General features: G+C 42.1%; 1 protein-coding gene across 1 annotated transcript in view; it reads left to right on the forward strand.

Moving 5' to 3' along the window:
* Nucleotides 1-25,127, forward strand: part of LOC126548445 (uncharacterized) — a 338,395-nt gene that overhangs the window by 16,730 nt on the left and 296,538 nt on the right. The window contains exons 2-6 of the mRNA XM_055063629.2: nucleotides 12,591-12,692; nucleotides 14,649-14,747; nucleotides 19,478-19,675; nucleotides 19,741-19,926; nucleotides 22,020-22,118. Coding sequence (XP_054919604.1) covers nucleotides 12,591-12,692; nucleotides 14,649-14,747; nucleotides 19,478-19,675; nucleotides 19,741-19,926; nucleotides 22,020-22,118 — 684 coding nt within the window. The remainder of the gene's footprint in view (nucleotides 1-12,590; nucleotides 12,693-14,648; nucleotides 14,748-19,477; nucleotides 19,676-19,740; nucleotides 19,927-22,019; nucleotides 22,119-25,127) is intronic.

Raw genomic sequence — 25,127 nt, forward strand, 5'->3', positions numbered from 1 at the left:
TTTAACGTGCACCTGAATTTAAGTACACGGGTGTTTTCGCCCCCATCGAAATGCGGCCGCCGTGGCCGGGATTCGATCCCGCGACCTCGTGCTCAGCAGCCCAACACCATAGCCACTGAGCAACCACGGAGGGTAAGGGCTATTATGGTATTTGGAAGTGAGGTAATGGCAGCCGTCTATTTTTACTTGCAGGCACCAGTTATCGGAGGACGATCTTGCACTATCATTTCACCTGAGTAAATAAGTAGGTCCGAATTCACGAAAGCTTTTCGGTCGTAAGGACTGTTTCCCATTAGCTGGCCGCGTTCCCTAATATATGTCGGACATCACGATTGGCTGACATCTGCTCTTACGAACAGTTCTAGCGTAAGGACTTCTTTTTTAATACGGGCCCTGGGTCGTATTTACCAAGCCTATCGTTCGTACGTAAGTGCTGTATGCCACTGGCTGGCCGCCTTCGCTAATGATTTGTTGTTACGTCTCAACACCACAAAGGCGTTAAGTGGACGTTTAACACAAGTGAAATCACCACCCATCCATCAGCGCCTATCCAGAGGTCAACGCCGCGTGGACACCAACTGAAAGGGTTCCACGAAAGACCCTCACCCCGCCCATTACCTGGCAGCCTGAGCGAGGGGGGGGGGGGAAGGGAACAACGACGACGACTTGAGAGGCGCAGGTTGCTTTCTTGCCACATATTCCAAACCAGTCTCTACAGAGGCGGAGTTACTGCGGGTTATTCCAAGCATGGGCGTGGTATCGCGATGGAGTCGACGATGGTGATTTGCTGCTGGACAGTCTTCAGATTCCCTAGTCCACTCGCCTAGAGAAGACGACTATATCAAAAGCCAAGACTTTTCGAGAGTGAGGGCAGAGGGTCCTGATGTGAACTTGGACGTTTAACTTGCTCCTGCATGGAGTGGGCTTCCGTACTGGAGCCGTGTAACTATAAGCTAAATAAACCCTTTTTCCTTCATTTTCTACAACTTGACGTAGTAGTCGATGGGCTTGGTGGATTCCACGCCCTGAACACCACTCTAGCCGCAACAATGTCCTGCATCAGGATTAGCCGGAATTTGCTCTTAAGAATAAATCTAGCGTAAAAGCTTTCTTTGGGCGCGTGAATACCCAGTCATTACGGCGGGTTTGCTTTGTCTGTCTATCTGTTCCGTTACGCTGACGAAGACAGTTGTCATCGACATTAATCTGCCGTCGTCAGGCCGCCTCCTTATCCTTTGCTTCACTATCGCTGCAGGGCGAAGAAGAAATCCGAGGACACCTAAGCACTTCTTATAAGTTGTGAATGCGAAAACATTAATTTCCACTTGAACGCTGCTGAGCGGCCCTTCGAGTTACGAAATCCTCGCGGGCAAGCGAGCGCGTTGAGACGCTTGGCAAACCAACCCCTCCTAGATAGCACAAGGCCGGTACACTTCGATCCGTGACGTTATGCTACCTTGCCCGACTATCACAAGATCTAATGGGGGCGCTCTCTAGCAAGCAGCGGAGATTATGACGCCATCGCTTTCGTCACGCCGAGCTTGACAACAAATATTTCGGTCCAAGTAGCATGATGTCATAAAGCAGAGTGCACACGCCTGCTATCTAGGAGGCGCTGGTCTAGCCTAGTGGGTGGGAGACTCAGTTTCTGAGCGTGGGGTCGTAGGTTCGAAACTCACTACCGCCAACGTCTTTCCTTTCGAATTTATTCTGGTTTTTATTCATTAACTTGCTTATTGCGATTACCGAGGTGAAGTTGGAACGCAGGCGAGATCGAGCGTACGCTGCCAAGGGACCCCCCTCCACTCACGCAACACCTGGCGCGCCAGCGTGGCAGCAGGTTTCCCCTTTCGCCCGCTCTGCTCCTTCGACGCGTAGCAGCCACTGGGAATGTAGGTACCGTTTCGCTGCTACAGACACCGACGTTCACGCTCAATGAGTCATTTGATGCTTTCGCATAAAAAAACTCGTGTCCATCAACGCCCGCTGGCACTGCCGGCGGCCCAAACCGGCCCAAACCGGCCTATACAGTAACTCTCAGCTAACGTTACCCAAGCTGTTAAAGAAAAAAAAAATTAAAGGAACGCGGTGCAAGATACAACTATAAGACCTACGGTGTTAGGTTGTCAGACGTTTGAAGAACTCCGTAGATCTTAAAATTGTATCTTGCACGGTGTTTTCTAAACGTTTTTTTTTTTCTTTTTCTTTGAACAGTTTGGTTAGCGTGAGCTGGCACACCTATATGTGATATAGTAATGGTCCAGGGCCCGAAGTCTCAGAAAGCTCTTACTCTAGAATTCTTCGTGAGGTTAAATTCCAGCTGATCATGATGCTGGACCTCTTAGCGAAGGCGGCCTACCAATGACAAAGAACACTTACGAATGTAACGCTTTGTGAATTCGGCCCCAAAGGTATATGATTATGGCAAGCACAGCTGCAGCACAGGCGGCAGTGCTTGGTTACTACGATGCGGCCGCTTGAAATGCTTTGACTACCGCAACAAGTTCTCAGCGTGCTGTGTGCCTACTTTGGTTTCTGCTAATAAGCAACCAAAATCTGCGCTGTCATTCGCTTCCTCAAGTACGTTATCGCCAGCTCACGGCACTGTGGCGTTCGCTGTGCACGGAAATGCGCAGTGACTGCTCATTGACGGCAGTGCCTGCGGCTAGCAGTACATGTGAGCGATGAAGCTCACGCACGAACCTCGCTAGCGGGCACTCCCCGGCTCAAGTGCGACGCATTCTGTACTCCTAGAGCATTTCCTATTGGTTCGGGAATGACTTCCGAAATACTGTGAGGTTGAGGACCACGCGCGGTATCTTTGATCTTGGAGGACGTGCCCTGAGCTTCAGCCGGAGCGTCAGAGAGTACTCCGCCTCCCTTCCACATTTTGCCCCGCTAATGACTGTATACGCATACTGTAAGGGCCACACATGTCCGAGTGCCCAGACGAGTGTAGTGCACACGCAGCGCTCAATGGCTGGCTCGCGCCGTGGGACCCCAGCTGCGTGGTGAGCAGCTTCCTGTTCTGCCCTCCCGCGCGAGCCCAAACACCGACGTCTGTGCGGCTCTCGCGCTTTCAGAAAAGCTCACCGTCCTTACTTGCCCCTCAGTCCTTTTGAATGGCGGCGCCCTGCTGAAAAGAGATGAAACGGTCGCTTTTCATTTCTTCTTGTTTTTTTTCTCTCTTTTCTCTTTCTCGGAGCACTTATAGGAGAGGGCGGCAGGCGGGTTAAGAGTGGGGTTCCCGGCGCCATTTGCATGCGAGGGGCGAGCATGCTTCGATCTGCATGCAGTCGCATCTGATGCAGTCCCACGGACGAAGTCGATTTTGGAGTGACTTCTGACGGTGACTTCGTCGACGGTGTCTACTATATGAATAGCTTTATCTGAATGGATTGGGATAGGTACAAAGCGACTCTGCAGCGTACGGAAAATAGTGCAGAGAACATACAATGACAGCACACTCAGACAAATAATAACAAGAAGGGGGGTATCAGAATAAGACCGAGCATTGGTGATAACTTACGCGTCATTCCTGGCGCCACGCTCCGGCGCGGCGCGCGCTGCCGCCACGAGGATTAGCACGGCGGTAATAATTTTGCGTTTAGTGGTGTCATTGTCGCGGCAAAGCCAGTACGCTGTCTCCGACTTTTGTATCCACAAGGTGTAGCTGTTCTTCATCGTGAAGCGGCTCGCAGAATTAAAAAAAAAAAAAGAAAGGGGGAAAGGATGAATTAACAAAGCTTTTTGTTCGTAACTACTCTTTGCCATTGGCCGGCTCCCTTCGCCAATGTTATCTCCAACATCACTATTAGCTGACATCTGCTCTTCCGGATAGTTCTAATGTAATTAAGACAGTTAAGATCTACGTCACGTGAGAAACTACAGATTTTGTTAACGTGAATCTGAGTACATTGTAAACAAGAAAATAAAAGAGAAAGATTGATGGGGAATGAGCTAGGAAAAGCGCATGTACTATGTTTAGACAAGGCCATTTTTGTGAGACACAGGTGGAAGAGAAGGCACTCTCGACACAAAAGTAGCGAGCGCCGAGTTGTTAAGAAAGGAAACGCAGGCAAGACAGGTGACAATTACACTCTTAAAGCGGTTCCAACTTCGGGTGTATATTTGCCCACAACGATAATTGTCATCTGACTTGCTTGCGTTTCCTTTCTTGAAAATTCGGCGCTCTCTACATTCCTGTCGAGAATGCTCTGTCATGCTGATAACGGGCATGCCGTTCGTGACTTGGAAGAACAGGGCTCGCCCCGTTAAAGAAAGGAAATGCGGACAAGACAGATGACGATTATTATTGTGTGGCAAATGGGTGTAATTTTGCTTAAGAGTATTCACTCTAAAACAAAATTACGCCCTTTCGATTGTATCTTGCCACACAACAATAAACGTCATCTGTCTTGTCCGCATTTCCTTTCTTTAACGCTACGAGCCCCGTACTTCACAGTAATGAACGGCATGCGCGTTATCAGCATGACATAGCATTCCCGACAGGAAAGTAGCGGGCGCGGCGTTTTCAAGGAAGGAAACGCAAGCAAGGCAGATGACGATTATCGTTGTGTGGCAGAGATACACCCCAAAGGGTGTAACTTTGGATAAGAGTGTAGAGTGTGTTGTGGGACAAATATACTCGAAAGGGTGCGACCGTTTTAAAAGTATACTCTTAAAAAAGTTTACGCACTTTGGGGCTTATCTTGTCCTACAACGATAATCGTTCATCTCGATTTCTTGCGTTTGCTTTCTTGAAAACGCCGCGCCCGCTACTTTCCTGTCGAGAATGCATTCATTAAAGGAAATGTGGGCAAGACAGATAACGATTATTGTTGTGGGACAGGATACAACCCAAGGGATGTAAACTTTTTTAAAGAGTGTAATAACCTCAATCCCCCTCCCATTCAATAAGCACTTTCGACTAGTGCTTCTGACGCACCTGTCTGAAAGACATCCCGCATATACTATGTTAAATTGTGTATTCGTTTTTACATTCGAAATTACCAGGAAACCCATACCAAATGACCTAGCTGTCAAAGCAATTCGTGTGTGCAAATATGCGCGTCACTGTACTGATAGTATTTAGGAACGACACATCCGTAACATTCACAAGTGCGCTTTTTGATGCCATGTATTTTTCACCGCCTTGATAAAACCATACGACGAAATCCCTCCCAATTAACTCAGCTGTGCACGCTGGCCACACTTCCGTGTCCCGTGTCCTTTCCACCAATGAAAGCAACATAAAAAATTATGGGGTTTTACGTGCCAAAACCACTTTCTGATTATGAGGCACGCCGTAGGGGAGGACTCCGGAAATTTCGACCACCTGGGGTTCTTTAACGTGCACCTAAATCTAAGTACACGGGTGTTTTCGCATTTCGCCCCCATCGAAATGCGGCCGCCGTGGCCGAAAGCAACATAGGAACAAGTATTCCGGCATAACACATTAATGTCCCAGAATACGAGTAGGCGATGCGATCAGCACTCGGGAAGCATTCCGTGCGCGAATCTTGCTTGGAGGCAAATCACGGAGCACGGAGCGTCGCGCGGAGGCGGAGGCACGCCAGGCGCCGCCATCTTCGGCAGAAACAGATCGCCCGCGCATGCGCGCTGCGCTGAATCAATACTGGCGTCTGACGCGCCGCGACGCCGCTTCGTTTCAGGCTGTCTCGCCGGGTTCCGTGTTCTTGGTAAGGTTTTGATCAGCGTTTCGTCATCGAAAACGTAATTTAGGCAACGAAACCGCGCCCCGTTGACCTGCGTAGAAGCAACCAAGCATATCGGCCGTTAAGAGAATCAACACAACAACTCTTCGGCGCCGGCGAACTCGTCGCCTCTTCGAAGGGATCGTCTCGGCGATGTAGGCTGCTTCTTTAAGCTGCACAAGCGGCCGGTAACCATGGTTACTGAAGGAGAACAGCAGGTAAATTCATTTTGAACTGTATCGCGCGATGTAATGAGTTGGCATCCTCTCGTGCACAGAGCTATGTACACTGCCTGGTGTACGTAGCTGTGTTACGAGCGCTTGTAGCTTCGCGGTCATGTAAACACGCGGATGCATTTGCGGACCGGAGCTTGCGGAAGCGCTTTGATCGGGAGAACAAGCCAGCCTTTCTCAGTGGGCGTGCACCTTTTTGGGCTTCGGCAAATGGCACGTATTCGTAATCTGTTGGAAAGATGGCTTGGAGCAGTTGGTTCTGCAGTTCGCGTGAACGTCGACGAGGCAGTCTTTCTTTTGTTCTTTTTGCACATTTGCCCAGGCCGCAACTGCATGTGTCGAGCGCTCGTTTTCGGATCATCGCTGATAGACGTGTCCCGAAGGCCGTATTATAGCGGAATACGCTTATCCGGTGATACCCAGCAAAAGTTTGTAGATCCTGGCCCGCTGAATCACATTGTTTGCGTTCGCGCCCAGAGAAAATCGGCGCTACTAATAGGAAATAGCGGAGACGGCGAGTGCATCGCACGGGCGCGCGCATTCATACTGCTATGCGGTGTTATCCTAAACCGCGCGTTTTATCTGGCACATTAGTAGGTTGGATCTTGCTCTGGATAAAACGTGACCGCCTTTCATCCCACGCCACGTCGGTGGCACCAGCGCGCTGTAGTTTATGTACAGTCTAGGCATGGGCATCTCGAAGTGGCTGCTAATCAACATGCAGCGTTCATCACGGCACGTTGTTTAGTGAGAACCAAGAGGAGTGTCTTATTTTTGGCTAAGATTTCTGTTCCAAAGCATCCACGTGTGCGGCGATTCGGTGGCTGTCGAGCAAAAGTTTCACTTGCCCATCAGTAACATCGTTTGCATTTTATATTCCTCGAAAAGTTATATTTTGTTTTTAAGCCTATAAGGTTATTATTGGGGTTTTTTATGGCTTTTCTCCCGGCATAGGATGTTATTCGTTGGCGAAAATATGTCCATAAAAACTATACTAACCCAGGTGAAAATGTTCAGGTGTTGAAACTGTATTGCACAATTTCCGTTCCACAACCATACGAATCCAGCAGAAGACAACATGTACAAGTTGGGAGCTGGACAGGGAACATGTTTACAGCAATCATTGTCATCTGAGAATGCAAAAGCATGCATGGCAGTCCCAGGTATTGGGAATCATAGACTCCGATAACTTTTCAAGAAAATGACAATTCTTGAAAGGTTACACTTAACTTTTGGCCGGGGCTTTGCCCTTTTGGCTTTGCTGTGTAGCTTCCAGCATGCTAGCGGAGACAAAAAGGAAGATAAAGCGGGGTATCGGTGCAGTAACTCCACCTATATATAGTTAAAGGATTAGAGAAATTTATGCGGCATGAGATTCATGGGATGACATTCTTTAATAGTGAGGCCATTATATGATTAGTTAGAAAAGTGTTTCAGTGCTCCTTTAATGTCAACTGGAATATTTGCTAGCCCTGTTTGCGATCTAATACATACTGCTGTCTTCCTGTCTCATAATGTTACATCTAACATTTTTCGTTCCATCACTCGTTGCGCTGTCCTCTTCTCCAGATTCTTTTTTAAGTTCCTGCCCTATGTATCGGCAGGATGCAATGATTGCGCACTTTGGCATCATCATACCCAGTGGTAACTCACCTCCCCAGCGGGCAATGCTGTCCGTGAGGGCAGACATTATAATGAAGCATGTAACAAAGTAAACTCTGCTGCCCCTTCAACTATGTCATAACAAGGTTTTACTGTATCTGTTGAAATCTGCCACTTGCATTGAGAAAAGCAGTTGGATTCTAGTAAGCACAATATTTTTTCCAAAAAAAGAAATCTGTGGCCAAGATATGTGCAGTTTAATTAAATTTATTGTTCTCCAGAGAAAAACACATGGAAAACTCCAAATTGTTTAGTACAATTAACCTTGAACGTTTATAATACAGGACATAGTTTATAAGAGGACCACAGAAATTTTATTGAAAGGGGTAGAGGAAGTGTTGTTTTCTGTCGGACAATTTCTAGACAGCAAACTCAGCAGATGTTAAAAGCATGCCTATAACATTGTCAAATTTGAATGTCAGGAAATATTAAAAGTCAATGAAATATTATGGGGTGACCTTTGGGATCAGCCATTCAAATTTGTCACAGCAGTTATGTGATTTGCCTGTGTGATCACAACCATGCACAAATTCCCAAGATGTTATGATGGGCTATATCATGTGCTTGTCACTGGCTTTGAGTTCTAGCTGTGCGAGGTAATTAGTAGGGGTGTTTGAATAGAAAAATTTCTCAATTGAATATGAATGTCTGGGAAAAAACTACCTTTGAATATTGAATCGACTTCAGAATATTCTACTTCTAAATAAAGTAAAATAGAAAGGCTGTGAGGGTGTCTGGTTAAAAAGAAGGCTTATTTGCATCATTTCATAGATGTATTGCTGTTCAGACTTGGAGTTCCGGTCAGCTGAGGAGCTTGTAGGTGAGAAACAACTGAAAGGCGAATGTATCTGCAGCACCATCACAATGACAGAAATGAAACACAGGAAAGGGCACCTCACCAGATGTGTGTAGAGTGCTGCGATTGTTGAAGGATTGAAGTGCAATGGTACAGAACCACACAAACTTTTTAAAGGATGCAAAAGTGGTGGGAGGGTTCATTATTTTAATAAATAGCTTTGCTGAGATTGAAGAAAAAGTTTGTAATCTGTTCTAATGTGAGGCATCCTTAATGAATGACTGAAAATTACTGAGCAGGAGTTAGCTACTCTATGCAGTTGCTCAGCAACTAGTGCCTCTCAACCACCTCAGCTTCCTTACAGTGTAATCAGTCTGGGCAGTAACCATTTGCATCTGTTTCTCCCTGTAGACTCCAATTAGTGCTGTTGTGCCTTATAACCAAAGCAGTATTCAATAACATCGAATAGTGAATTCTCTAAGATGAATAGCAACGACTGTTTTATTCGTATTAAAAATTTAAAATATTCACACACCCCGAGTGATTAGTAATGATGAAAGGGAGTCTAAATCAGCATATCAGCTAATAGGTGCACAGTGATTGCAAGCTGAAAGGTTTTGGCAACTGTCATATTCAGTAAAACCATGAATGTCATTGCAGGTATTGCACAACACATGTGTGTGTCAATAATAATAATAATAATAATAATAATAATAGTTTATTTACATCTTGAATAAAAACAAAGAGAGACCTATGACAGTCTACACAGTGTGAAACATATGCAGACATACAGGAACATTTTCGTTGGCTCTCTTTCCGAAGTAGATGTCTTCATAGTTAGCACCAGAAAGGATTCTTTTGTTGATTGAGGTTATGGTCAGGGCTAGTGAATGTTTTCTCAAATCAATACAACAGCACTGGTAACAGTTACGCATCATTAAGCTGTTTGCAGGTGTTCTTCTGGCTGTTTAGAATGCTTGAAGACTGGTGTCATTACAGTAGACCTTGCCTGCCTAGTAGGGAGAACTTCGTAAGCCTAGCTAACTGGCAGACCAACGTGTGAGAAAAACAGGCCCTCGAAAAGCGTGGAATCCCAAGTCATGCCAATTTCACGGAATCTTTGGAGAGAGGCGGTACCCGCTCAAGGCCATTGCTGGCTTGCCCCTATGCCGGCTCTTGAGACATTCAGTTGTGTGGGTTTGCCATGGGCACTAGCTTGGTTAGTGGCAGAGATGGATGCAGATGAGTCCCAGAATCTAAGGCACAGTGGTGCGTTTTCTGCTTTTTATGAATGGATCTATGTTGTTTTCTCATCCGTGGCTGCAATTGTGAGTTATCTGCGTGGAGGCTCATCTCACCTGGAAGCTTTACCTGTGTTTCCACCAGAAATCACCAATGAAGGGTTGGAAGAGTGCTTACATTTAGTGGTGAGACTGTAGTTTGCAGTTGCACCTAATGGCTCTTTGCTGCATGCCTGTGAGTTTGGTGAAACTGTATTGAATCCTTTTACTACAGATAGCTTATGCTCCTGAAATGTAAGCACCGACTCTGCATTTGCTTCACGTGATGCATAGTTTGCTGGTCCTTGCTATTTGGTCCAATAATTTCTGCTTCTAGCTTTCAAGAGCGATATTAATTTCCACAAGCTTGCTAATACTTTTCACGTCATATGAACTTCTGTGGTACTTGCAACATTATGTGTATCTCTGGCTGCTGAGTATAACTGTACAATTGATTTATTCCTTTATTTATAATTTTATTATTGGAGCTGTGAATATTGTGTAATGCAGTGGAGTTTGTTGTTTTGCACACTTATTACTCTATTAATTCTTTGTAATATCAGCTGCTTAAAATTTTAAGTTGAGATTCACATGTGGTTGAGTGTTGTCAAATCATTGCTACGGCTACTTATGGCTGAATAATTTTATGCAGACCAAAGGCTGCTGAGAACCATCCTTTTAGTGCTAGGGCCCATAGAGTTCTTCTAAGGAGCATTAACTGTGTTCCTTATGTTGCTGGAAAATTTGGCCATCTCATTGACTGGTCAGCACCGGGGAAATAGACTAGCTTTTGACCACATTTTGCTTCTGATTATACATTTGCACTTTCAAATTGTGTCTTAATTAATGCTGTGTATTTTGGTTTATTTGTGGATTGATGTAGGTCAACTATTTATGTTTTCATAGTGGTGGTGGAGCTGGTGGTTCTCAATCTGGTCTAAGATGCTAAGGCTCCTGAGACCACTTGGGCACGGTATACAATGAACAAAAAGTGCACCTCATTTATGAGCATTGAATATTAGAAAGACAAGTAAGACATATGACAGGGCCTGTTGACTTATTCAGAGTGAGACAGTACTACTAAATTGGAGTCGCCTTATGCAGTGCATGTCTGAATAAGTGCACAGCCTTTTACATGAAAAGATGGAGAACGCTTAAGCTTTACCTTTAAGAGTGGAACGCGATAGCATTCAAAGATCCCTGACTGCTTTCCACGCTTCCCGGCAACTGGAGTGTATGTAACTGCAATGTTTACTGGGAAATGCTGGCCCTGAATGCTATGCACGAAGGTGGGCTTTCTGGTAGAAAAGCGGCCCCTTGTGTGGGCCGCAATGTGGCGGAGGCAAGCTCCATCTGGAGGTATTGCAAGGCACCAAGCGCACCATTCTATGGCCCCTGATATACTCACATACCGGCACGTGCAAATGGCAGAAGCCGTGGCCGGTCTATGAATGGTGGAAATGCTGGAAAAGGTTTTTTTTTTAGTTTTTGCTTAACAAAATATGTTTTCTCGTATAGTCAAATTACAATCTGATGCTATCATGTCTGTAGGTTGTGTGTAAGTCATACTCACAGTGGTCATACTTTACGATTTTTCTGTGTATTTTAGCTTCAGAAATTCAATAAGTTTAGTAGCTATATCATGTGTTTGCAGGCTGTAGGTTTATCTCCTAGTGACGACAAAAAGTTATTTTCTCCCACCTTCATTTCCCTTTTCCATTATTATGAATATGAGGTGTATTCCAAATTTAACCATCAATTATATATACTTCTACAGTTCGTGGATAATAAAAAAATGATCTGTTAAATTTTTTCTAGTCTTTTCTTTGCTTCACTCTCTGTTGGGATCATAGGATTGTTACTAAATATCATGCCCCTCAATTCACCTTATTCTTCTCAGTTTCAGCATGCTAGCATCTTGGGCTGTTTCCTGAGATATCAACATTAATTGCCTGAAATATTAGACACAAGCTTTCATAGCGGCTATTACTGAAAAAAATATCACCCATGTGTAGGATTGTGACGGCTAAGCTTGGCCATTTAGAAAATTTACCAAAAATTTAATGATAAACAGAGATAGTCTGATGTTAAAAATTTAGATGCTGCGAGTTTCTTAGCAGAATAATTGTCTTAAATATTATACAGGTTTTGAAACACAAGATCTCACTGTCAAAGTATGCAGTAAGTTTCCTTGCATTGTTCTTTCTTCCAAAGCTTGAAAAAACTGTTGTCACAAAGTACTGGAGCGCTGCTTTTCCCACTTGAATATGATTTTCAAAGCGTGTGTCCTGCACATTTACCATAATGGCATCGGCACTTGCGTGCCTCAGCTACTGCTAAGAAACCCCAGCAATCTTGGCTTTTCCTTTATGGAAAGAAGAGCACAGCGCTGATGAATTCATTGAGGCAAGGTTATGACACAACTGAACAACCTTGAGTTTGGCAACCCAGTCTGGAGCATATCAATAGATGGTTGGCTGAGAGCAGCACATTATTATAATATACCAGAAGGACAGGTACAGGTGTGGTGCATCCTATTCAACTCAATGTGCTTAAATGAATGAATGGCAGCACAGCATTTCTTTCCAGTAATTATTGTAACATAAAAGGCAGGTTGAGTCTGGGCTGTAAATATAGTATGCTCACTCTGTGTGCACTTCTCTAGCGTCTGCTTGTATACAGGGTCGATGCCAGAAACAGTCTAGCCAACCTGCTTGAATGCTAAAGGAACTGTTGTTCATGCCTGTATGAGTGTTGTTTCAAAATGTAAAGTGCCCAAGCTTTACTAAGCATTTGTGCAGGGCTGCTTCAGCACTTACTTCTTATAAGTATGCTTCATTTTATTGTGCCAGGGTTTTTCGGCATAACATGCAACTTGTGAAATTTTTTTTGTCTCATGCAGACTGATGGCAACGCCAGCTTCCTGCGGGCTGCTCGTGCTGGGAACTTGGAAAAAGTGCTTGATTACCTCAAGGGCAGCATAGACATCAACACAAGCAATGCAGTAAGCTGATTCCTGGCTCTGTTAAAGGGGGACCCTAGCTAAAATTAGCCAGGCTTTAAATAAGTACTGATCCAAGTTGCAGGTTATAAATATGATATGGGGCTGTTTTCTGTGACCTTGCGCACTTCAGAGTATTTTTTGGCATTCTGTCTAATTAGTGGGTTGGCTAAGATTAATTATTCGTCTTCTGAAACCTAGATGTTTTTTTGGATTTGTTTACATGATAAAGTATTAGAATCATTGCATTACCTTTCACATAGTTAATATATATTTGTTTGCCGATCTAGGATAGATGATGTGTGAAAGTATCAAGTTACACTGTGATAGTTCGCTTGCATGATGCTATCGCACTGCCTTCAAGTAGGCTTTGAATTGGGGAACTTGATTCTGTATCCGTGCGACAGGGAAGAAGTTATGTACGTGTCTGTGACATTCTGTCAGTCACGCTTCCAGCATCGTATTGCACCTTGAAGCGGCATGCATTGTTTTGCCATGTTTATTGGCTGTTATGCACTGATGTTTGTCACCAATGATTATTAGAGCTCCATTGCTTCCACTTAGATGATGGACTAGGAGAGGAGTCAGGCTTTTTTATTTCCAGCGAATATGTGCGGATTATTATTGTGACTGACAGATTAGCCACAGTGGTGTAATTTTATACTTTTAGCTACTTTCTGTTCAGCATGGAAGAAAAGACTAAGTGGTAGATAGTGTGGTGGAAACAACTGAAATTAATCATTTCGAAGTATGTCTAAATCTTTAGCATGTTCACATAGTCGAAGAAATTTGTTTAAAATTTTCATTTATAACTAATTCATTATTGATTTCTCACCATGACCATTAATTTCATTGTCTGTTTTAACATAGCTGAAGAAATCAATGATGAATGTACAGTAACCTTGGCATGTAACTGGATAAATAGAATACAATAACTACCCTAAATTGTACAAGATCACTGACAATGCCATTGCATTAGTTTTATTTATGCAGATTGCAACAGTGCTTTTTAAAAAGCCTGGTTAATAAGATTTAGGACACCCTGTATACAAAATGTGTACGATTTTCTATATGAGGTTGCTTTATTAACAGTTTGCAAGAGAGGGGGGGTGGGGCTTAGGGACATGCAGCTTTGTGTATTCTAGGTGTCAAACCTTGATACAATGAACACAGTGTAAAAATTATCAGGTATGATGAAGTAAATCTAAAATGCCTTATTTTAATGTGTATTCTACTGCTATAGAATGAAACCGAAATTCAAGATCTTAGACAATATTGATTATGGCATAGTGAATATTTGTTCATTTGCAGCTTAAAATGTATTCTGGCACTAAAAATGTCAAATAATCAGCAACGGCAGCTTGAAATGGCACATTTAGGATGTGCTTGTGCATTTTGGCCAGAGGCTTCAGCTTGCCTACCGATCCCATATGATCATGCCACTGCAAAGCACATGTGTGTAATTTAATGTTGTTCATGTGCCGCATATTTGTACGGCAAGGCATTAACAGGCCAATAAAATTGACTGGGAGACCCTTTGCTGGCCTGTTGGAGGTATCATCCCTGTGTTGTTTTTTGGCTCATATTGATTCATATATTACAACAAATATTGGATATAATGGAGGTAGTATCATGTTGGATGTGTTTTTTAATTCTAGTGCAGAAGTAATGAAAATAATGCATTTGGCCATGCAACTTGCAGCAGTGATCGGCAGCTAAAGCAGTGCGATGTTGAGCATGAGATTGTGTTCCCTGCAGCTGGATCACTGGGGAGGATCATCTGTTCACGAAGAGTTGGTGCTTGTCGAAAATCCTAGCTGGTTAAAATTATTCTGAAGCCTCTGCCACAGCATCTCCCATAACATAACTGTAAAAGCTGAAACATTCCGAGTAAATCACTTGTGCCTCAACATGTTGTGTAACAGCACTAAACTAGTAATATGTTCTACTTATGTGCAGAATGGGCTCAATGCGCTCCACCTGGCTGCTAAGGAAGGCCACGTCAACGTGGTTAGTGAACTGCTCAAGCGTGGAGCTAATGTCAATGCTACCACGAAGGTAGGTATAGACAATGTCTTTGGCATTATTTGGCAAAAAGTGTTTATTGATGATAGTCTCTTAATTTCGTTAGTACTGCTTTGTTTTGAATGGCAATTACTGTTAATATGTACTTCACAGCTTTTCTTTCCTTGTTGTTTTTCTTTTTCTTATGTTAAATGTGGTAATAATTGTGGAAATGTATTGACAAAGTGTCAGTGCACTGGTACTGCATCTGTATATTTTCCTTGTGCAACACATTTTTTCCCACTGCTTGGGAGCTTCTGTCTCTTACAATTGTGTGCCATTATTTTCTTGAGTTCCCATTCTTCATATTTTTTTATTTCATCTTATCCTGTCCTTCACATTAGCTCCTTTAATCCTGATTTGGTCCATTGGCTTCTTGGTCCTGCTACCTTGTCACCTTTGGCCAACCTTGTTTCCTCTTGTCATCAACTTCTCTGTATGCTTCTTCCAAGTGGTATTGCAGCAGCACACGGCCAGAGGATCTGTCTTTTCCATTGAACATAGATTCTAATGTCTGCTATGTTACTTGTTCCCTTATGCTGTAATTCCACCTCCTATCATCCCCCATCAATGCACACATCCATATTCGTATCCTCATTCCAGTTACTTGGAATTTTTAAATATTAAACTTTTCTGCTGGAAACGTTCGTGAATCTGTGTTGCTTGTTCGTACTAAATCCATGAGAGCTGATTAGGTGACTATCTGTTCAATGCCATTTAAATTGAGTTTTCTTTTATGCTCTTTCTGCATTTTCATAGCGTTATAGCATCATCTGTTATGAGCTTGTTTATGCCTTGCTGTGTCGTCCTCTGTACAGTTCACTAGAGGGAACGTAATCTTTGGTGACAGTCTACATTGGGCATTGCTGGTGATAATGTTCATAAATGTATTTGCAAAGAATCCTCACAGGTAGCAGAATATAAGTATTGAGGTGAAACGCTGTGGATAGCAAGTGGACCCAGTGCACATAACTGGGTCGTTTAAACGTCATGTGCTGAAGTCCAAATAATTCACGATGTTGCAAGTAACCTTGGAAGTGGGGGTGCCCAGGACGCTGCAGTAGTTGGTGGAAAGCCTAAAGTTTTCTGATGGTCTTTGTGTAAGCAGACTTGAGTGATTTCTCTGAAAACTTGAGCATCAGAGAAAGGTTAAATTTGGAAATCCTTGTGGGACCTTTAGGGTGAAACAGTTCTGACAGCTCACATTGTTCTTAATCTATGCCTACTAAGAATTTGGATAGATGTGCTAAAGCTTTTTGAGGTTGTTCTTTCTTAACCATTATTTCTGCTGAAAGTCTTTTAGTTTACTTTTGATATTGGTGTGCATTGTGCAAATGTTTAGGAACAGCATAGTTTGAAACAAGCCAAACGTGAAAGATGGTAGAATGACGGGTTTCTCTGCAAGAGGTGGCACATGTCTTTAACTACTTAAAGGCTAGATGGTCATGAAGAAATGAAATGTATTTCTGGAAGTCCTTAAGCAGTGTACAACAGATTGACTCTTGTGCCTCTTGGAGGATTCCAGGATAGTAATGATGCATGCAGATAAGGCTTTATTTATAACTAATCATTAACCAAACATGTTTGGCAATTTTTCTTTTATAAGTAATCATTAAAAATATAATTGCGATAAGAATAGCAATTCTAGATGTTTCAGTGCAGTGCACTTGTTCATGGGTGCAAAAATTATGTTGTAATTAGCCAAAGAATTGTGAATTGTCATTAATTTAACACAGTTTTTCTAGCTGTAACTAAACTTGTGCAACTAGGAATAGGCTCCTTTTGTTTCTTTTGTAGATGCCAGTGCTCTCTACCTTGCTTTGCAGATAATAATAATAATAATAATAATAATAATAATAATAATAACAACAAGAACAACAACAACAACAACGATGATGATGCTGGCTGCATTGTGTGTGCTCATAATGGTGAATGAGACGTATTTCTGTAGTATCATTATTAAATTATCGCACCATATTTGGTGAAGTGTAGCTTTTGACAGTGCATACTGTACTTGGAAGTGTGAGTTCTTCAGGGATGCTCTGGAGGGGCTGCTTACGTGGCAGCAAGGAATGCTGTATAGGCAGACATATTATGCCTATTTCCTTTTGTTTTCCTGTGCGTGACGCACCCAGCTGCTGCCTGTCCACAGCCACACCCAAATTTGAAAGTGGGAGCGCTCAAATTCCTGCATTTGAGTGTCCTCGCGCTTATTTGGGCAGACTAATTTAGATGTACTTTCCACAGAACACTTATGCATTGAGGTAAGAGATGGCAGATGGAATCACGCATGTACTTTGAACTCCTGCTTAGTAGGCTGTGCGTTGAAGTACATGTTGTGCAGTACTCATTGTTCTTCCTGGACACAATGGAGGCATATGAAGAAACTCAGCATCTCTGGTCTCAGTCATTAGTGGTGGCACAAAGGACGCCAAAGATGGCATTAAGTGCCCGCTAGGCAAGTTCAAACAAACAGCAAACAGAGAGATCACAGGCAGTGCAACATAAGGGTGTCTACAAAGCAGACAGCTGAGGCAAATGCACATCGCCTCAGTGGGATGGGGGGCGAACTTGTTTTAAAGAGGCTGCAAGCAAGAAATTCTGCAAGATTTTTTAAAATATTGGGTTTATAGATTCATTGGCCAGAACTTTATGTAATTTCAACATGTATTGCCATTATGTCGTCATAGTAAATTCCTTGCTAAACATGTGTGTTTTTTTCTGTTCACTGTTTTGTGTCAATATCAGTATTTGTGTGCACTAAAATGTATTCATGTTAGCCAATTTCAGTCAAATTCGGCATGTATGAAGGCAAATCAGAAAGTCTTTGCTCCTATTTTTTATTAGCCAAAATAAGGTGCACACAGGTTATTTCAAATATATGTGCTATTCTATGTACGTTACACTGTTTTTCCACATAGTCCCCACACCGGCTCAAACATTTGTCCCATCTCGGCGCTAAATCTGAGAAATGTCGTCAGTCAGCGATGCACGCTGCCTCCCCAATTGCTCATTGTCATGCAAGTCTTCACGGCCTTTTGCGAACTTGCAACACCGCTGGCTCGCACTTCTCAAAGTGAGACACCTTTCCCCATATGTAGGCTGCATTTCCCTGTGGATTTCGATGGGCGTTTGTCCCTTCCTCCATAGAAATCGAATACGTTGCTCGTATGCCATTGATGTGTGAAAAACAACTGCCATCTTTAACAACTGACAGCAGCACTGTGCCGCAGAGCTAATGGCAGATAAGGCTGGGTCAGTCCAAGAAAGGTCCACTGCTGGGAATCAATATGTTGACTTCGCATTTACAGTCGTAATTTGGCTAAAAAGAAATCGAGGTAAGGACTTTCCAATTTGCCCTCGTGTATACAGAAACTTCTGCAGAGTGCAATTAAAGCATATTTCAATTTTCAGTAGCTTTCATCAGGCAGTTTTAAACAAAAACAATAATGTTTGGCTTGAAAAAGGAGGCTTAGAGCTAAAATGTTGTTTATTAACCCTTTCAGGGTTGATTTTTTTTATTGCAGATTTAAATTCTTCAGAGGGATCTGTTTCGAAAAAAATTACTCTAATTTTTCTAGGTTGACCGTAAAGTGAGAAAAAAATATTTTGCGTTGGTATATATGTACTGTTTATACATGAATAACAACAATAAAACAGAAAATAAACTTTTAAAAATTTGATGCATTGCTAAATGCATAGTTCAAGGCTTAGAAAATGCACACACTAGAATATTTCGCAAGTCTCAAATGTTCCTGCTCTTACACTAATATTTATGTCCATAGCTTAATCGAACTGCGTAGGTGAGCGCACTCAAGAAAACTGTGTGGTTGTGTGCCCATCAAAAAAAGCAAAGAAAAATGCGTGACAAACTTCCACTAATCTTCATGTTATCGCTAACCAGAGGCAATTAGTTTTTGGCAGTCTCAAAAAAAAAAAAAAAAAAGGAAACGCATGCGTGGTGGCATCTTTCGTATGCGCACTCCTGTGAGCAATAAACGAGTGAGTAACAGGCGGTCACCTTTTGAGCGATTATTAACGAGATAGCCATCAATTTTGCGAGCGCAAGAGGCTGAAACCGCCTGTGGAACAAAACTCAAACTAACCGCCGCCCACCCCTGTGTGCGCCAATGCGCGAGCAGTAGTATATAGATGCGCCAGAGCAAACATACTAGCTCTACAACAAACCATGCAACGAAAACCGAGAGAGCGAGGCACGAGAAAAAAATTCCCTGTATTCCCACATAGTGGTAGCACATGCCAAGAAAGAAAAAATTTGGAAATTGGTGCACTCTTTAAATGTACAGATGGCGCTGTAAATATATATGGCATCGACCATTTTGGACTTGTTTACAGTGCCGTATATTAACGTCATTGGCCCTGAAAGGGTTAAAGTTGCAGCATGTAAATTTTTTTTGCACTGAGTTGTATTTTTTGGAGCTTTCTGTGGCACATAGAAAGCACTAAATGTTCCCCTACACCTGATAAGGAACCGCAAACCTTTCAGTGAGCATACTTTTCTTAAGGTAAATACATTTGTGAAGTTATGAAAGTGATCTTCAGCTAATTTAAGAGAAACAACAAACAAAACTAGTTCATGCAAACATAACAAATTCCATTGAGATACCTTCAGTATTAACAGAAATGATTTTTCCAGGCACATCTTTCTCAGAAAGGGCATCACTCATTTTTAAATCCTGCTTTTTTTTTTTTTTTTTTCACAGAAAGGCAACAGTGCTCTGCACATAGCGTCGCTGGCAGGCCAAGAAGAGGTGGTGAAGCTGCTGGTGCAGAAGCAAGCCAATGTCAACGTGCAGTCGCAGAATGGCTTCACACCTTTGTACATGGCCGCCCAGGAGAACCACGATGGAGTGGTTCGTTTCCTCCTGGCCAATGGCGCCAATCAGAGCCTCGCCACAGAAGTAAGGCTTACTTCAACTTTGTGGAGTGGGCGAGCTCTGATTGGGGTCACTTTTGCTGCTTTCAGGATGGCTTTACCCCTCTGGCAGTGGCATTGCAACAAGGGCATGACAAGGTGGTGGCAGTTCTGCTGGAGAATGACGCTCGGGGGAAAGTCCGCTTACCAGCCCTGCACATTGCTTCCAAAAAGGACGACTGCAAAGCAGCTGCTCTGCTGCTACACAGCGAACATAATCCTGATGTGACTTCTAAGGTCTCGTCTACGTTGTCTAGCTGCTAAGCCCTTTTCTGCAAGGGGTCTTTGTTTACTGGGTGTTTTGCACAGTGAAAACCTGTGGTATTGATTTTAGTCCGTCATGCTGTAGATTGTAAGTGATGAATCTAACAGTGATAAGTCATTATCCCCTACGTGTAATTAGTTTTTGCCCTTAAACTCAGTGAGAAGTAATGTCAGCTCACTCAGCATTATGCAAGTGGACAAAAGTTTTGTGTGGAGTATAAGGCTGGCCATTTCTTCTGTCCACTGAACTTTCACCTCATGCGTGCAGTGTTGAAGTGTGCATAGCCATGTAAAAGAAAGTTTTGTGGAACACCAAAGACTGACCATGTATTACATCTTCCACGAAACTTTCTATTATATGCATTGACAGCTTTTTCTTTTTACCTTTATATGTGTGTTGTGCCTGCATAAAGTAGATGCACTCTAATTAAATAATAATTGATGTGGTTTAGAAAAAAACAACATATTGCTACAGTGCATTCCACTATTTCAGGATGCACCGCATCCCACAATGTAGTTGGATATGTAGCGGATTTTTATAAATGTAATATAATATTATTCCACTCTGTGGTGGCACATTATAAGGGATGCATCTAAGTTATAATAATCTGCTTCTTTATAACTGTTGCCTTCCACATTGCCTCTATGCACAAATAAAGTATACGTAGTGATGACTTTATCTAACACATATTGGATATCAAGGGGAAATCCTAGACTTTGGAAAGCTGTCCTTTGGGAAAATATTGCATAAAATAAAATGATCTAGTGAAAGTATTCAGAGTAAATAATGGCAAATATTCATGGACTGGTTATTAGCAGACACAGGAATGCACCCAGCAGTTTTATACAATCATGAAATTATGCAGTGACTGTATGTGGGCTAGATTCAGTTCACAGTGAGATTGTCAAGTTGCTGCTATATAATAACCAAGCACAGATGACATACTCTTTTTGCATGCCTAATGTATATCACATCATTTCATTTTGCTGTTGCTTAAATATTAGAGTAAAAGTTTTCTTTTCTACAGTTCTTTCATATGACAGGATTTCTTCAAAGGCGCAGTGCAAGCTAATGTAGATCACAAGACTGAGCCATTCTGAAAGGTGCACTTATTCAACACCACACCCTTCAAAGATAATGTGAGAAAAGTGCTGCCCTTACAAGTGTATGAATGTCCTTGGGTGGCAGGTTTAATGTTAGTCGAGATATGACTGTAAACATTTAAATTATCAGATTATCTGGTTACCATTACAAGTGAATTGCACTGTATGATGCTAGTACTGTACCGTACTGCTTCGATACTACTGTTCGTCAGCTTTTTGCTCCCTTGACCTGCAATTCGTTAGCGTGAATATGGTAAAATGCAGACCTTACAATAGTGTGAGGAATTATTGCTAATTTAATCTTGTAGTCGCCTTGTCGAGAAGCAGATAGCATGACAGCAGCCTAAATAACCTAGTCGGGAGCTCTTGGGACTCTGATCACATCACAGTTGGTTTTATTAAAAGTGCAGTTGGGATTGTTACAAGTGTTTCCAGCCAGAAACACTACATCTACAATAGAAACAGAGCTGTACTTTAGCCTTTAGAGCAAGAGCGGCCCAATGCGCTTGTTTGTGCAAGATCATTGGGCCTGTAATAAAAACTGTTGCATGTGGAACCTGTTAAATTTATTTTTTAAGTGACTGCACATATGTTCAGAAGAACTGCTGTGGCACATTGCTGCTGCGTTTATGTTGTCCTGACAGTGCTCCACAGCTGTGGAAAGTGAGGATGAGAGTGCTCCTTTACTCTCCTGGCTTTTGAAGAACTGAGGATACAATAGAATCCTCAGTGCACAACCTGAAATCTCTGCTTGCACTAAGAAAAAAAATGCACGGTCATACTTCAAAGCTTTTATGTTTTCTCGAAGCTGCATAAGTAAAGAAATGTAGGAGAGAAAGAGAAAAAAAAGTATCAACAGAAAATTTGACATTTTTTTTTCTTTTCCTGTCAATTACCTAGGCTCCTACTTCATGTTTGGCTCATTAACACTGTGCTTTTGTTCACATTTGCTGATATTGCAGAGTGGGTTCACTCCACTTCACATAGCTGCTCATTATGGCAACAGTAACATTGCATCTCTCCTGCTGGAAAAGGGAGCTGATGTTAACTTTCCAGCAAAGGTAAGTAAGATTCAAAAGTGCCTTGCCCAAAATTCTTGTGACACATTTTATGTATTCAGGATGTAAAGGAATGATAATGCCTTAGCTGTACTGTCAAAGTTTTGCATTGTGAGGGCCGTCTTTTTGTGCTTTTTCTTAAACTTGTACCCTAATTCTTTACACCATGAAATCTAGAAGTTGCAGGATTTTGACATTCGTTGTCTCATTCAACATCGCTTCTCTGGCTTCACATGTGCATCAGCAGCACACATTTGAGAGATGCAGAATGCATTTATACCAGCTGGTGTACTTATCAGAATGTGATAGTCACTATTAAATTACACCCGTATCCACTTTTTTTGATTACCTGATGTCATGTTTGAGATCATGACTTTAGGAAATGTGATTCTGTCTATATTGAAAGTTAATCTGGCTATCTTTGTGAATTTGATGGTGTAACAAGATTGTATGAATGAATTCACATTTTTCTGTGTTATGTACGTGTGGGCCTGTGCTGATATGGAGAGAAAGAAAAGTGGAAACAGGGAGGTTAATGATATGTATGTATCTCTTGCGCCGCACAGATAAAAGGTGATAAAGCTATGGAAAGGTCAAGGTGACCGAAGAAGCGCTGCATGCAATTGCAAGGATGCACAGCATGACTTACCCTATAGACTTGTGTAACGGCCGCATCTTTTTTCACAATTCTGACGAGGTGTGATCCTTGCATGGGACCGAACCGTCTGGTCAAAATGTTGCCGCCGCAGCCGGTGACTTCTGCACTCCCCCCCGGATCCTCGGCTGTACCATTGCATCAGAGGTCAATGTGCAGCTCTTGCCATCTAGTAGCGGCACGCGGAAGTACGCAGTGCGCAAAAATTTGACGATGCGCATGTGCAGCATCTGGGCATCGAATGCGATTGCTTCTCTGATATAATTTTTTTCCCCCGAAATTTTGGGCTGCCAAGTTGGGGGTGCGGCCCTTACACGAGTCTATATGGTATATAGCCATTAACTGAAAGTTATGCACTTCACAAACTGCAGTGCTAGTCAACTTGTTCCTGCCTGTATTTAGACATTTGCTAAGTTGCCACGAGTTCCTTGGTTTTGTTTGCCTTTTACATTCTTTCTGTTTTTGATTCCTTGTGATCTTTTTCGCTTCTGCATGCCAATTATTTGGACAATCTGTCTGTGGATGTGTAGAAATTTCCTGTGAGATTTTCCCTTTCCAGCAAGAGAGTATCCATATTATAGGTGACATTCATTAGGCACCTGTGGTACAAATGGTGCATACTTGTGCAAAAAGAAATCTGTACGTGCACTTATATAATTGGAATCTGTGTATGCATTTCTAATGAGGTCAAAGGGCCTATAGGTTCTAATATATTTAACTAGCCATGTAATATACTGGGAAGTCCTGGGAGAAGCAAAATGAATTGTCACTTGTCGATTCGGCTTCTTTTATTCCATGCGTAGGTTCACATGGTGGGCTCGCAGTTTGCCACTTAAAGATGCTATTGATGACTGTTATTCCTTAAAGGGACAATAAAGAGAAAAAAATGAATCACTTTAGACTAATAAAGTATTATTTCAAAACTTTATTCTCATTAATATCATGAGAGATTGATTAGCAGAAGAAATAATGAAGGTCAAAGTTTTGAATGCGAATTGAATATTACACGCTAACTATTTATATTCATATTTGAAAAGGAGCTATTTGGTATTTGCGAATATTCGAAACTAACCAAATATTTCACAACTGACTGTTAGTCTTGTTACTGTTCTCCATCTACTAAACAAAGTATTTCAAATGCGAAAAAGGGGACAGTTGGTATGGAAGCATGGCTAATTCGGAGTGTGAACCACTAGGACAAAGGCACGAGAAGGAACAGGACACAGCCCTGTGTCCTTCATTATTGTCCTAGTAGTTTGCATTCTGAATTAGTAAAAGTATTTCGAATTATTAGAAGTGAAATGACAGAAGTTATTGAAGGAATGCAAAAATCAAAATGGATAATGCAAGTATTATTTTTGGTTTCGTGGTGAAAGCCTATGTAACAACTTGCAAGTTTTGTTTGTTGTCTGTCATTTAGTGTTCTTGGCAGTCTAGTCATGTATCATTTTTATCTTTTATGCTATGATAAGTGACTTTTCCTCGCCAAGCCCTTTTACATGCATGTATGGTACACAAGTCCTTAAGCAGCTCTTTCTTATTTTCTTTTTCCAGAACTTCTGATTGTTTATCAGCAAACATTTATTTGAAATTTTTGTAAATCAGCCATTCCTTCGTAGAAAGCTTGTTTGCAACCAAGCTATGAAGATGCTGACAGGCTATTCATGCAGTTTATAATGACAATTAGTAGTGATGTGTTCAAAACTGGTTTGTCCCCCTGTAGCTGTCTTTTTTGTACTAGCCAGTACAGGTGTGGTACCTATAAATATAAAGAAATAAATATTCCTGTTGTAAGCATGTATATGCATCTGAATTTGTCTATTTGATATTTGATACTTAATATTTATATTCAATTTGCATTAGAAAAATTTTATATTCACCCACCTCTAATTTTTTTAAATATTATGTGATACCCCAGTGCTGATATGTGTGCGTGACATCCTGAATTTCGAATTGTTTTCCTGTATTTGGGTCACTGTGGCTCAGTCGATCAAATCGATCAATTTCTTTAGGCCAAATAAGGGGGAAACAAATAAAACTTGGCGGAAGAGTAGATGAATAAGGTCTAGCTAGCCATTTGCTCCGAGAAAAGTTTGTTGTCTCTGTTGAGATTTTTGCATTTTGTGTGTCATAATTCATGTCACATAGAGTCGCTGTTGATAGAAATGTGTGCATGTATAAGGCTCCTAAAGGAAGGGTGGCTTCTAGGTCTTTTTTAGGGTAAGAGAGGAGAATAGGTACAGAAAAGTATTAAACACAGATACCAAAGAATTTAGCTGCTGTTGTCTAATTTTCTTTTATTTTATTGTTCAGTGATTACTAGCTTTGTCAATATCCCTTGATGCCAGTCAATTTAA

This window comes from Dermacentor andersoni, chromosome 1 (genome assembly GCF_023375885.2).
Source record: "Dermacentor andersoni chromosome 1, qqDerAnde1_hic_scaffold, whole genome shotgun sequence".
NCBI classification, from domain to species: domain Eukaryota; kingdom Metazoa; phylum Arthropoda; class Arachnida; order Ixodida; family Ixodidae; genus Dermacentor; species Dermacentor andersoni.